We start from the raw sequence: 14,465 nt of genomic DNA, 5'->3' as shown, positions 1-14,465 counted from the left end.
GCCAGGCCTCAGAACTGGCGAGAGGGATTGGGAGGCCTGTTCCTCTCAGTCAGGAACTCCTAAACTGAAAAGGTGGTGGCAGCGTGCCCTAGTGCTGGGAAGAAGATAAGCTCCCTCCAGGAGTTGGCAACTCAAAAGAGAGTTGATGGGACTGGGTCTGAAGGCAGAATCGGGCCGGTTCCATCACACCCTCTCCCAGTGTTTGAGAGAAAAGTTGGCATCCACTGGCACTTTAGATCCATGAAGTGTTCTTCAAGGTATGAGCTTTCATGTGCCTTGCAGTACTTTTTGAGAGATTTCTTTTGGGGAGATTTCCCCGGGAAGCCTGGGTGGCAAAGAAGTGGTATATGTTTTTTTCAGCCAGGAGGGGTGGGCAGTGGGCATTCCAGTAGTGATTTTTTTTACCAAACGACCCCTGGGCAGAATTGTTGCTGGCTGGGGTAATCTGATGGTGAGGAAGGCTTTTTTCTCCTTTGTCCCCCCTTCTTTCTTTTTCCCTCTGCAAGGGATACTCTGTCTGTATACTTGGTGCTGGGGGAGGGGGAAAGCAATGGTGGGAGGGCTTCAAGTGCCCTGGCCCCATTGGTGGACATTCTGGTGCTTTTTCAGCATTGTATGAAAGAATTTTAGACTGGATGGTCCACTGGTCTGATTCAACATGGCTTCTCTTATGTTCTTTCTTTCCATGTCTTTCTTTTCCTTTCCTTTCCTTCCATTTTTATTGGATGAAACTTTTCTGTTCATCATACTGTTGTTGCAGACATGGGGTCTCTGTCAATGAAAACCTGGCACCCCCAGTTGTAGCGAGCTGGCCTTTCTATGAGATTTCTGTGTGAGTGAGTGAGAGTTAGAGGTGTGAGGCAGAAAGAGATTATTGGAGATTACTGCTGTATATCTCAACAGCACTTGAAGTGATGGTACTATGGATTTGGCACCATTTTACTGGTCCTGCTTTTAACAGCTGTCTGACACCAAACTTCTCCTGTAGATATTAAAAAGGACGAAAGAAGTTCACTGGCTAAATGTCTGCACAACAGGTTGCTTTTAAAGGCATGGGAAACACAACCAGTAAAAAGCTGCAAGCCCCTCATAAATATCCTTTTTTGGGATAACTGCAGAAAAGCTTGTATGAACTTTATATAACTTGAAATTAATTCATTAATTGCAGTACAATTCTCTGCTACCTTTCACAGCAATTTCCCAGTGCTTCAGTCAAGAAAAAGTATGAAAAATAGCTGTCAAAAGATTTTCTTGAAACCAATCAAGCTTGGTTGTAGCTTGAGGAAGGGTTCCAGTAGTAGCAGCTGAAGGAAGGGCCTACTAAATGTGTCACCATATTTTGAGGTACAGCAGCTGCCAGGGCTCAGTGTGGGTGGTACACAGCACTGGCATTCCTGATGGCAACAGCACTTCCAACTCCATACACTGGCCAGTGCTGTTGAGGAAGGGGTGTGTAGGTGGTGCAGGCAATTGAACATGGGCATTAGGAGTGCTTGCAAGCTGGAGAAGAACACACAAACAGATAGGTGCATGCAGGTGTGAGGATGGAAAGAGAGGGAATGTATGAAAAAGTTGCAGACCACCCACTTTCCATTTCCATTTTGGCTCAGCATGAGTTTCAGAGAGATTTTTCTGAAAACAAAGTTACTTCAGAAGAAGAGGCAGGTTTGGGAGAGTGACATCACAGGAAAAGGAGGAGTTTTGGGTTTGGTGGAGTTTTGGTTCAGTGTGCCCTGGAAGTGACATCACTTGGCCCTTGACCTGGAAGTGACACCACAGGAAATGACATAATTCCTGTCTCCCAGCTCCGCCCCCAAAGTCTCCTGGTTCCACCCTCGAATTTTTGTGGGCCATGAAGGAGAAGTATAAAAATAACTGGGCCACAGGAAAGAAAAGTTTGGGAAACCCTGGTCTATGGTATACATAAATCTCTTCTCCAACACTACATTTCAAATGAATCAAGTTTCTTCCTATCAGCTTTCTTTATTGTCCCACCAGTGACACATTCTTACACTTAAGAATCTTTTCCAGTTGCTTCATAGCTGCCCTTCCCACTCTCAATGTTCTTGGTTGCAATCTCCCTTTTGGTTGATAAGTGAGTCAAGGAATAGCAAAAATTGAACCGTTTCAGTTTCATCATAAACATTAAAGTTGTGTAATTTCTTAGTAGTCATTATTTGTTCCTTCTTGATGTTCAGCTGAGGTGGATGTTCATGCAGGATGCAGCTTCCAGGTGAGAATAGGGGACCCCCTGGAAATACATCTCATCTCCAGACTACAGAGGTCAGTTCCTCTGGAGAAACTGGATGATTTGGATGCTGAACTCTAAGGCACTGTACCCCACTGAGGACCTGTCCTCTTCAGGTGCCATCTCCAAATCTCCAGGAGCTTCTAACCTGGATCTGGCAACCCTATGGTAAAAAATCTATGGCTTTAGCAATTTAGCTGAAAACTTAAGACTCTGCTGTCACTTCTTCCTTCCTTAGTACCTTCAACACAATGGATGGAAGTGGCTTGGCGCTAATGTAACAGAACAAGGTGCTATTGTACACACAGGATGGTGTCCTTGGGGCTTCAGAAGACATAAATAAATGCCATTAAAACTGGTGATTGAAATTGTGAGATATCATTCCACAGGGAGCCATTATATTGTTTCCACATTTTCATAGCTAGACATTTCTCTTCCTTCCGATTTAATTTTTGCTCTTTGTTTAAGGTCATCCACTTTTGAATAGTGTTTACATCTTAACTCAGAAAGCTGCAGTATTAAAATGCTGCAGAGTAATCCCATGAAGAGTTGGTATTCACATCACATTCTTACCAAATTTGGAGTCATCCACATGACAATAAATATAATGGATTCTGTCTGGAATTTAATCCCTATAAAGAGGTGTACAAACGTGTAAAGTATAGAATCAGCAGCTGAGAGGGAGAAGCTGAACCCTCCCTTGTTTTCTGTGAAACCACTTTTAAAAAGCTGTTTTAAACTGTTGTGGGACTTCAAGACACCATCTAATTGAAAAAATGGCTACTATAAAAAGCAGGTCTGAAATGGAAAACATGGTGTTAGCCCTGGCCCCCCTCTCCCACCATTAAGGACTACGATACTCCTGGCCTTGATGGCAGACCCTCATGGACTCTTAGCCAGTATGAATTGTCTTTAAAAACTCACATGCCTACTGCCTTATGGAGATTGTCGTGTTGGACTACAAACATTTGGCCTTCATGCCAGCCTCAGTATGGACATTTGCCCTGAATGGATCATACAGCAGTGTTATCAGCCAAGCTCCAGTCAGCATCCTGCTTATGCCTGTGACTGTTATGCCTGCCCAGCCAAGAGGACTCCAGTTCATGCTTCCCAGATGAGCTGCCCAACCCTGCAGACAGCAATTGCACTCCTGTCATCCAGTTGACAGTGTTAGAAGCAGCCCCTGATACAAACCATGTTTCTGAGATGACCCAAACAACAACAGTCTTTCCTGCAGACTTCCATACCAGGGAGATGTCCAGAACTTGAATCACATCCCAGAGACTAGTTGTGCTTTGGAAATGTTAATGAAGAAGGCCATGGTTAAAAGAACTGCTGCAACGTCTTCCCACCTAACAAAAGACTCTTCCTGCTGACCATCCAGGCAAGTGTCTTACGCAATAGAACATCTTGGGAGGTGACTGCTGTCAACAACTTAATCCTGTCATGTAGACCTCTTCCAGTGTGTTAGTTATGGTGTCACAGTAGTAAACAATTTGGTGCTAGACTGCCCATGTAGTTTTCTTTATTTTTACGATGGTTTGCACTAGGTAAAACCATCATCGCCCATAATCCTTTTGTCAAACCCCTGAGAGCCATCTCCAGGGTGATTTCAGGCCTCGGGACACAAATTTGGCTATGTTAGTTTTTGGCCAGTCCACTGTGTCTCTTATGGTACCCCTACCCTTGCTATTTGAGCCATTCCCAAATACCTGATCATTATTGGGTCCATTATAGCGAGATTCTTGATCCCCCTTCCCTTATTGTCTTTGCTATCGGACCATTCTTCTGGATTCTTCGAGACTGGTAAAGTATGGCTCTGTCTGTGTTTTATCCCATATGTTTTTCTATCCATTTCCCCCCTTTCTTTTCCTAAGATTATGCGATTGCTGTGTGATTTATTTTTCTTGTATGCTTCCTAATTTTTCTTAATAAAAACCTCTTTAAGACTACAAAATCTCCTTGGTTATTTCAAGAGAGCTCCTGGGTAGACTGACTCCTGTATATACAGGTTATTGACCCCATGCATTTGCCATCTTTGCCCACCTATATTTTGGCCACCAAATGAGAAGGGAGCACTCACTGAAGAAGACCCTGATGCTGGGAAAGACAGAAGGCAAAAGAAGAAGGGGACAGCAAAAGATGAGATGGCTGGACAGTGTTACTGATGTAACTAACACGGATTCAAGCAGACTTCGGAGGATGGTAGAAGACAGAAGGGCCTGGCATGACTTTGTCCATGGGGTCACAAAGAGTCGGACTCGACTGTGCGACTGAACAACAACAAATACCTCATTCGAGGGCAATTTGGCTAACAATGGGTGGGAAAAGCCTCCTTCAACAGTCCATATTCTGTTTTTACAGTGCAAACCTAAGCAGAGTTATACCCTTAGTCCACTGAAATCAGTGTATTTAGATGGATGTAACTCTGTTAAGGATTGCAATGTGAACCATCCTGCACTGCCACTTTACAGGGAACTGGAACACTTTGGTTGGTCCACATCACACCATCGTGTCTATTTGATTTTTAGCAACATGCCAGAAAAACTTAAAGGCATTCAGGTCAACCAGTTGCACCTGATTCACTATTTGCCCTTGAGTTCTATACATTATCTTGACTGAAGCTGTGTCATTTATATTTATATACAATACATTTATATTTCTGTGCAACACATGGCACATTGCTGGCATTTATAACTATGTAGTTGTGGTCTGGAGTCTAGCAAATAATTATCGTGGGAATTAACACTAGTGAACATACCTATGGATATAAATGATCAATTGTGACGGTACAATTAGGCTATGATTATCACACTAGAAGTCTTCTGAAGCGGAAAGTGCTTCTTAAACATTCTTTAAAAAATAAAGCTGAAGCCAAGGCAGTTTAATAATGACTTTTAAAAGCCTCAACAATGGTAAATATGCAATTAACATTGTTTGAAAATCTTTCCTACTGTTTAAAGGTCATGCTAGGCAAAAATGCCAAAGCCTATATTTTCAGGCAATTAACTTATAAGGTTAATGAAGTAGCAAGCCTAAATATGACAAACGCTGATGCTATAAATGGAAGCACTGGGTCAACAGGGGTGGACTACTATAAAGAGTGGGACTATTATACGGAACTAGAAAATTATCTTGCCCAAGGCCACTGAAATTAATGGAGGACAGTACCAGACAATTCAGGGACAACCCAGTGGCAAGTGCCTAGGGGCTGTGCATTTTCAAGCCTTAGGGTCAAGCTACATGACCTGAATTTAACAAGTCAGGGCCAGGTTGTCTGATCCCAAATCACTTTCCTTACAGCCACAGGGCAGCTGCAGGGAACATAATTTTTAAAGCCTGTTGTGGCGCAATTCAGCTTGAGAACACTATGGGCAGGGGAAAGGTTTCTGCCTCACTCTACTACACTGTGGTCTTGAGCTGAATCAGGCTCCCACATGCTTCAAAAACACCGTTCCTCACTAACTGTAGTGAGGCTTTAAGAAAAGCAAGTTAGATCTAAAAATGTATCATGTGGTTTGGCCCTTAGTCACATTTTCAGATTCAGAAAGGACTGCAATAAGAGTGTGCAAGATTCACCTCCGCAGTAATATGAAATCTCTGGATTGGTTAAGCCTGACATAAATCAAACCTGGAATCAGACCTGGATTCTTTCAGCTTTCAGACCAAGCCACTGGACTCAGGGACTGACCTTGAACTAGAAAACATACCCAAATCCAAATGTGGACAGGTAGCCGATCTACGACCTCAGTTCAACCCTAACAGAGAGTCCTATGTTGTTTCACAGCTCACCTTTATTTCAGTAGCTCTTGCACAGTAGACAATGTTTAAAGAACGAACTATAAATACTTTACAAATTTTTATTTCTATATTATACCTCACTGTCTTCATGCAAAAGAGATTCTTGCAAATGTTTTTGTCTGTCCTTTGCTTCCTTCTCAGCATGTCTGGCTACAAGCATAAGCAAAAGCATCTGTCAAACTATTTTGAAGATAAATTACCCAGGCTTCTGATCACTCCCCCCTCACCCCAAATGTCTGTTTGTGTTCCCTCCCCTAAAAAATGTTTATAGGGTATAGCTTCATTAGCTGGGAGTCAGCTTCTGATGGCTGCAAGTAGCCTGTTCGTGCAAACAGACACAAACAGGTTGCAAACAGCCTACCGTTTAATTGGCTGCCTGATAAGCACTGGTGAACAGGAAGTGAGCTGAACTGGCAGATGTTTGAGCATTCTTACCCCCCTAGCAGTACTGCGAAATACCTCATATATGAAGGAAACAAACCAGGTCATTTCTCTCTATAGGTTCCAAGAGGGATAGCTGAGAAGTAAAACCAACAATGCAAGTACTATTTCTGTTTACAAGTAAAGTTAGCAGCCACACAGAGAACCTTTGTGAACATGAAAATGAAAATATTGGGTTGTTATAAAGATTACAGGAGACCGCCTACCAGAATTCAGTTCCATTTCTGCTGCTTTTGCTTCATTTGTAGCAGCTTGTTTCAACCATGAGATATATGGATATTTCCTATTAAGATACAAAATATAAAACTGAATTGCTTATCACTCAGTTCTAAATAGGGCTAGTCTTAACCCTTATTCATAATAGCTCTATTATTCCTATTGGCAGAAGGGGATGATAGACATTCAGAACACTGGGTAAATAATTCCCTGCCTACCCTGTGTATTTGATGTAACTTCTAAATGGCAGCTAATATGCATATGCTGAACAACAGCCTGTTTCAGAAGTTACCGTTTACCACACATATGCAAATACATTATATGCAATCTTCCCCATACTATCACCATTTTGTCTGAAAGGGGAAACACATACATTTGAGGCTGAACAAACATGTCCTGTTGCCCCTTTCAGACAAAATGAAAATCATCATGTTGGAGGATTTGTAGTTCAATTTCCAAATACAAACCAAAAGACTAAACATGCATTATCCTTACTCCTAAAAAGGGGGGACGTGTAGATTTATGCACACCCTTCTGCGATTGTACCTCAAAAAGGATATTATACCTCAAAAAGGATATTATAGCATTGGAGAAAGTCCAGAAAAGGGCAACTAGAATGATTAAAGGGCTGGAACATTTTCCCTATGAAGAAAGGTTGAAATGCTTGGGACTCTTTAGTTTGGAGAAACATCGACTGTGGGGTGACATGATAGAGGTTTACAAGATAATGTATGGGATGGAGAAAGTAGAGAAAGAAGTACTTTTCTCCCTTTCTCACAATACAAGAACTCGTGGGCATTCGATGAAATTGCTGAGCAGCCAGGTTAAAACGGATAAAAGGAAGTACTTCTACACCCAAAGGGTGATTAACATGTGGAATTCACTGCCACAGGAGGTGGTGGCAGCCACAAGCATAGCCACCTTCAAGAGGGGTTTAGATAAAAATATGGAGCAGAGGTCCATCAGTGGCTATTAGCCACAGTGTGTGTGTATATATAACATCTTTTGCCACTGGGTGACACAGAGTGTTGGAATGGATGGGCCATTGGCCTGATCCAACATGGCTTCTCTTATGTTCTTATGTACCATTTAGACAGTGTTCCAAATGATAATGGCAAGGTGGAGCAGGACATGCATGATCCTTGTTCCACACAGAAAGATGCAGAATTTTGGAAGTCTCAGGAGTATATAAATGATTTGAAAGTTTCTTCAAACAACCAAAGTTGCAGTCACTTGACTGAGCTGAATCTCTTCACTTATCTACATCCTCAGTACAGTAAAGCCCACAAGAGATGAGCAGCCTTCCACCTTTTATGGGCACCTCACCATTGATCAGACCACAACTTTCTTGTAACAGATAAGCACGCTTGTTTACTTTGCTTAGCCTTGCTCTTTGCGTGCTTCAGGTTCCAAGATCTGTACTCCATTATGGAAATGAACTCTTAAGCAGCCTAAAATTGGGATATTTTGTGCCATCTTTACTGAACAGTCTCAGCAACTTTCACTCAGGAGGAAAAACACATAGAAAAAATGTGCTGTGAGGTGATTATCTTATGCAGAGTGTTTCGTGCCCAGGGGTCAAAAGTGTTTGGTCACAGCTGATTACCTTTTAACAGTCCCACCTGTCAGGGTGACTGGAGCTTGGCTGAGATTATAAATTGCTCTGCCATCAAAGTCAATTTCTTGTCATGGCCAAAAACAGTAGTTAAATGCTTCCAAACACATTGCTTTGAAAATTTAAACATCTAGCTATGTAATAGTGAGAGGAGCTGACTCACCTGGGTCTATAAAAGCAGTATGGTAAGCATTTGGTTTCTACTTTCTTGGCTTGAATGAATATCCTCATTCGTGGTTCGAAGTACAGCAGAGCTGTATAAGCCCTCAGAGACCATTGCTCTGGAATGCTGGCATAGAAAATTGTTTAAGGAAGAATAACTTAAAACCCAAAGGGAGAAAATCTACATGCAGTGTTTTGTACACAAAAAGGGGCCACTTAATACAACCGAAACACAAAGATGTATCTTACTACACGAGATCAAGTACTCGTTGCAGGAATCACAGCAACAAGCAGACTCTAAACAAGGGAATTTGTCATCTATGAACCCTGAAATGCTTGGCCCACCTAGTAAGGCAAGTGTAAACATCATTGAATTGATGTTTCAGAAGCAGCTAGCAACTGTGCTTTTATTTTGTTTACTAAATGCCATTATTTCTCTTATCAATCCTCCCTCATCTATTTGTGTGTATGGTTAGAATACAGTCTAAAGAAGTGGAACCTAGCCTTCAGTTTTTCTTTAGGCTTCTTGCTAGCTGCTCAGCTCACACTACTGGAAAGGCTGAGAACAGAAGGCAGATTTTGCTGCAGACTATTACTACTACTACTACTACTACTTTAATTTTCTATCCACCCTCTCCACAAGTGAACTCAGGGAGGCTAGCAGTCAATTCAGAACAATTCAAGAATACAATTTAAAAACAATGAAACAACCATTAAAATACATAAAATATATTTCATGGCGCTGTTCACAACTTCAATAGGCGGGATCATAACTTTCTGATAGTGATCCTACAGTAATCGTAATTCCTTATAAATGCTATCGTTCAGCAGTAGGTGGCAGTCCTCTCCCAAGAAGGCTGCCTGGTTCTCTCTCCTGTCTCCCTCACACACTTCAGCCACTGAGATTCACAGGCTGTTCTGCGGCAGTTCATCAAGGTTACAAAGTTAAGCCTCCCAGTTCGTGGCAGTGTTTGTGCCCATGTATTTAAAATGCTTGAGCATGACCCTTGTGTTAGAGGTCACATGGGGAGTACCTAATACTGTGACACTGTTGGAAGTTAATTGGTAATGGATTTCATAAGCATGGACCTCATCACCTCTGCACTGTTGACATCCCACCCCATCCCATCTAGGCCTGCAAGAGGACAGCCACAAAGAAAGGCATCTTCCATATTTAGGGGCACTGGGAAGAATGATGGGCTGGCACTCTGGTCACCACAGGTCCAGACATTGTGAGAATACTGGAACATGCTTGTTTATGTGCTGCAGAGTACAACGTATGACATCCTCCTCTGCACAGAGTGCAACCTTAAGTAAGTTTACTCCAAGCAAGTCCCATTTTATTAATGGGGCTTATTCCAAAAAGTGTTCTCTGAATTCTACTGTTAGAACTTCTTCTTTTAGTGTTTTCCAACCCATCAATTCTCCTGTTTTATAAATGTCCTGAGGGGATTCTTATTTGAGACTACAACATGGGGGTCCCAAATGCACTGATCAAATTGATTGTAAGGAATATTTTTATTTATGCTCTTTTTATATCAAACTTACTTTTCATGTTCTCCAGCAATCAAAATATCCACTTCATCTGTCTGAATGTCAAGTTCTGGCTCATCATTGAGCATGAGTTTCAAATTGTATATCACTATTAGTGTTCCTAGATGTGAAGTTTAATATTAATAATCATCTATCCATTTTTAAAGCTATCAATTAAACTGGGAGTGACAATGTAGCAAATTGTTACCACTATCAGGGTCTATTCACATAATTACACTCTTTTAAGAAAACTATCTATATAGTCACCTGATGACTGAGTCCATTAGAGGTCAGACTCTGTATGAAGGCACACAAGTTTCCATGGGGTTTGCATCTAGTGGTTTTAAATAGGGGCTTCTAACAGAGGAGGTTAGCAAGAGAGAAAATTACCCCTGAAGTCAGATATTGATTTCTCAGTAGTGTGGTTCTGCTCTCAGGTGTCTGCTTTCCTCTGGCTGCAAGTGATAGATTTTCTACCAGCTGCTCCACAGGCGCATTTTGATGTGCAACTCCCTCCAGTTTCCCTCACAGTTTGGAGCTGGAGGGAGCTATGTGTCAAAATGCACCCACGGAGCAACTGGTGGGAAATTAATCACTTGAGCCAGGGAAAACAGAAGCCTGGGGGTGGAGCAACACTAGTGAGAAATTGTTAAGAGTTTCTTTAAAAAGAGGACATAAGAATTCTGCATCAGCAAGGAGATCACTGTACCATATTATCTTTCTTGCAATGGAAATCTGCACATTCAATAAAGTGTTGAGGAAGAACTGTGTCACCAACCAGTGGACATAAACTGTAAGGGGACCAGGCCTCAGATTCAGCGGGAGCTCACAGGAGCACAGCTCCTGACCCTTTCTGAGAGTTCCACCTCCTCCTTCCCACCTTGTCCACTGAATAGTAGGTGCAGCTGCATAATAATCCCTGGATGACCTCCACCACCTATTTTTCTACAAAACAACCCCTGAAGGGGATTACAAAAAAATCAAAACACTGTGACCGATTTCTCACTAGTGTTGCTCCACCCTGCCCCCCCCCCCCCCCCCGGTTTCTGTTTTCCCCCAGCGCAAATGATTGATTTTCCACCAGTTGCTCTGCAGGTGCGTTTTGACACAGGGCTTCTTCCAATTCCCCACATGGCATCATAATCCTTAAAAGACAGCATCACAAAACTACATGGGGAACTGGTGAGAGCCCTGTATCAAAATGTGCCTGTGGAGCAACTGATGGGAAATTGATTGCTTGCACCAGGGGAAACAAAAGTCTGGGCACAGCAACGCTAGTGAGAAATCAGTGAGAGTCTATTTGGCATGCTCTAGAATTCAGTCTCTCTTGTCTGGGGCAGTGCTCATGAATCAAAATCAAATGAGTGGGGAACCTGTAGACAGGCAACACACAAACTACTGAAGGATATGTGCAAGTATGGGTGTATGTCTGACTCAAGTCAGAGAACACAAAACTGAACCAAGGGTTTACATTATACTTTATTTGATTTATATCCTGTCCTCCCATTCCATTAGTATTGGTTCCTGGCTTCACTGAATGTTTCTGACCAAGCAAGGAAGGTACACAACTGAACCACTGCTATTGGAATGTATACCTGACTATGGCAGTAAACTCTTAAGAATGAGGCTTCTGATTAGTATCTTTGGCTTTGGTCACAGAGAATAATCATTAATTTTTTTTTATTCTGATCAATTTATAAGAAATGATGGTTGTATTGTATATCAGGAGCCATTCCTTTCATGTCATTTGTTTGACCACTGAGGAATGCCAGTGGGCCAAAATGTGTCTGGCCAGGGTCAATAATGGCCATTTCTGGTTGTCATTGTACATTAGGAATCTTAATTGAGGCTACCACAAACACCAATATCTGTTTTTAATTTACTTTGAAATAAACACATGCATATTTTTGTGTATGTTTATATTCATTAATTATAAATCTAATAGAATCATTGGGCCCTTCTGAGCCTTTAGGTTCTTAATTCAATTTCATTTGGGTTAAGTCTCCCTCCCCGCTTTTTTGTTACTGTCATGCCCTAGACCTAGGCCATGAGGCCTAAAGAAGCCTGTGTAGGTGTAGCTACAGGGTCTACATCTCCCAGGATCCCTCTGATTGGGTGGTAGAGATTTTGGAGGAAAAACTTGCCCAGAGGGGTGGGATCTGGGAAGAAAGTATAAAAAGGCCAAACTAGAGACAGGGCTGTTCTCTTTGGAAAGGCCGCAGACAAAGAAGGTGGTCAGAGACTTCCCTCATCAAGGAGAGGCAAGTCCATTTGGAATTAGGAAGGGGATGTCTAGACGCATCAGAGCTTTTATTTCATTATACCAACCTTTACTATTTTCTATATTCACTGTGCACTAAACATTTTACTACCTACTTGTTGTTCTAGGCCACTTATAATAAACTTCTTGTGGTTAATCTGCCTGTGTTTTGATGTCTCTTCCATCATGGTTAAAAGGCACTTGCTAATAAGGAAAATACAGGGGATGGGAGAGTGCTCTTGGTTCTCCCAAGCAGACCTTACCAGAGTGGTGACAGCCAGTAAAAGGTCCTTAATGGTCCCCTGCTGTGTGACATGGTGGCCTAACAGTGGGATGGGCTAAATTTGGACCCAGTAAAGATGCATAGTGGTCAGCAGGCATGGCAGTTACTAAGGGAATACATCATCACACCTAGTTTGGTGTGGCCTTGAGTGATACGACTTTGGAGGGATAAGAAACTCACCCTTTTCTCTATAGATAGCATCAAACTGCTTCATCAGTTCCGCTTCACTCTTAAAAGGAGAATATTTACAAATGATAGACAACTGGATGGCAAATTTCTCAGGATCATCTATTAATGGCTTTCTTATACTACTTGACCATGAAAGTATTGGAATTATAACCTATAAAGAAAAACAAAATGAAGAAGAGTGGCTTAATCTAGGAATATTCAAACACAGCAGAAAGCTGGGGGTCTACTGCTTTATTCTCTCATCATCTCTTAAATGACGCAGTTTGCTTTTTCCTTTGTACCTAAGAGGTGAGAAACACATTTAAAAGTGGCACTGATTATCATCTGTTCTGTAGTGCATGTGTGATGTATATGCCTTCTGGGTTATCTTGCTTCTGCAGCCTTTAATATGGGTAGAAGGGCAAGTCTATGAACAGAAATCTCTTTCTGCTTCTGGACCCATTTTGCTACACCACAGACCTATTTTTTTGAGGGGGAAACCCAATTTTTTTTTCATACAATATATCCAAACTGGAAAAAAATATGAGGAAACAAAGTGCACACAACTGACTTATGGGAAAGGGGCTTTCAAGGCTAGTGAAAATCAGAGGTGGTTTGCCATTGCCTTCCTCTGCAGTTCAGCTTCACTCTGAAAAGGAGAATATTTACAAATGATAGACAACTGAATGGAATTGCAGAGTCTTCCTCTGCAGAGCCTTCATGCTTTTCTATCCAAGTACCAACCTGTTTAGCTTCCACAATATATCAAGATTAGTTATACTGTTCCACATCCCATTCATTTATAGTGAGGTAAAAAATCCTAAATCTCAGTTGAAGGAATAAGGAAGATAGTGTCCCAATTCATGCTGGAATTGTCACCTACAGCTCCCATCTTAAATTTAGGGTTACCATAAATTTCTGGGTTTCCTCTTGGGAGTGATATCACACTATTGCCCCAATGGCAATTAAAAAAAACAAACCATTGAAAGCCAACTCTGGCTCATACCAATACAATGTATTATCAGTGAAGCTCATTCAAAATAAATAGTATCTCTCACAGGCCTTGGGGTGATGAGTCATTTCTACTTATAGACTTTAGCACTGTTTCTAACCTGAGAGATTCTTCAATAAAATAACTTCGAAGGATGACTCCAGAAAGAAACTTATTCTGAAAAGTCTCCTTCAGGAACAGCCTAAACTTCAGTGCAGCCAGAGCAAAGAAATGAAGTCAGAATTATTAACGGTAAACTGACCGACATGACCTTTTTCTCCCAATAGCTTTTGAAAAAGGAATTAAGGAGCCCAACATGTATTTTGCTTTCTGGCATCCAATGAAATCACATTCTGAATTTTTATGTAGAAAATCCATATGAACCTGGAACATGAAAAAAGCCCTACACAAATGTGTGGCATTGACACAAAAGTAGCAAGAGAAAGCATAGAAACAGCCTTTTTCAAAATCTTCTTTAAATCTGGACTTACTCCAAATCAGTTGTAGAACTAGACTGCTTGCAGTGGATTTTGTGGCATTTACGACAAAAAATACTGCAGTCATACATTATCATTTTATCTGCCATGACCTGGATAGCCCAAGCTAGCCTGATCTTGTCAGATCTCAGCTGAGCAAGGTCTTCTTGACTAGTATTTGGATGGAATATACTCCAAGGAATATCAGGAATGTGACACAGAGGTAGGTAATGGCAAATCACCTCTAAAACATCTATTGCCTTAAAAACTA

The 14,465-nt window shown here is 41.6% G+C and overlaps 1 protein-coding gene across 1 annotated transcript in view; it reads right to left on the bottom strand.

The window, feature by feature from the left end:
* The window catches only part of MORC1 (MORC family CW-type zinc finger 1), a 96,087-nt gene that overhangs the window by 58,470 nt on the left and 23,152 nt on the right, over positions 1 to 14,465 (bottom strand). Inside the window, exons 7-11 of the mRNA XM_060235294.1 lie at positions 12,740 to 12,899; positions 10,032 to 10,137; positions 8,485 to 8,610; positions 6,697 to 6,773; positions 6,126 to 6,199 (exon numbers count right to left, since the gene is read on the bottom strand). Coding sequence (XP_060091277.1) covers positions 6,126 to 6,199; positions 6,697 to 6,773; positions 8,485 to 8,610; positions 10,032 to 10,137; positions 12,740 to 12,899 — 543 coding nt within the window. The remainder of the gene's footprint in view (positions 1 to 6,125; positions 6,200 to 6,696; positions 6,774 to 8,484; positions 8,611 to 10,031; positions 10,138 to 12,739; positions 12,900 to 14,465) is intronic.

This window comes from Heteronotia binoei, chromosome 3 (assembly GCF_032191835.1).
Source record: "Heteronotia binoei isolate CCM8104 ecotype False Entrance Well chromosome 3, APGP_CSIRO_Hbin_v1, whole genome shotgun sequence".
Taxonomy (NCBI): domain Eukaryota; kingdom Metazoa; phylum Chordata; class Lepidosauria; order Squamata; family Gekkonidae; genus Heteronotia; species Heteronotia binoei.
The sequence above is the reverse complement of the archived record's forward strand: the minus strand, read 5'-3'. Positions and strand labels throughout refer to the sequence as shown.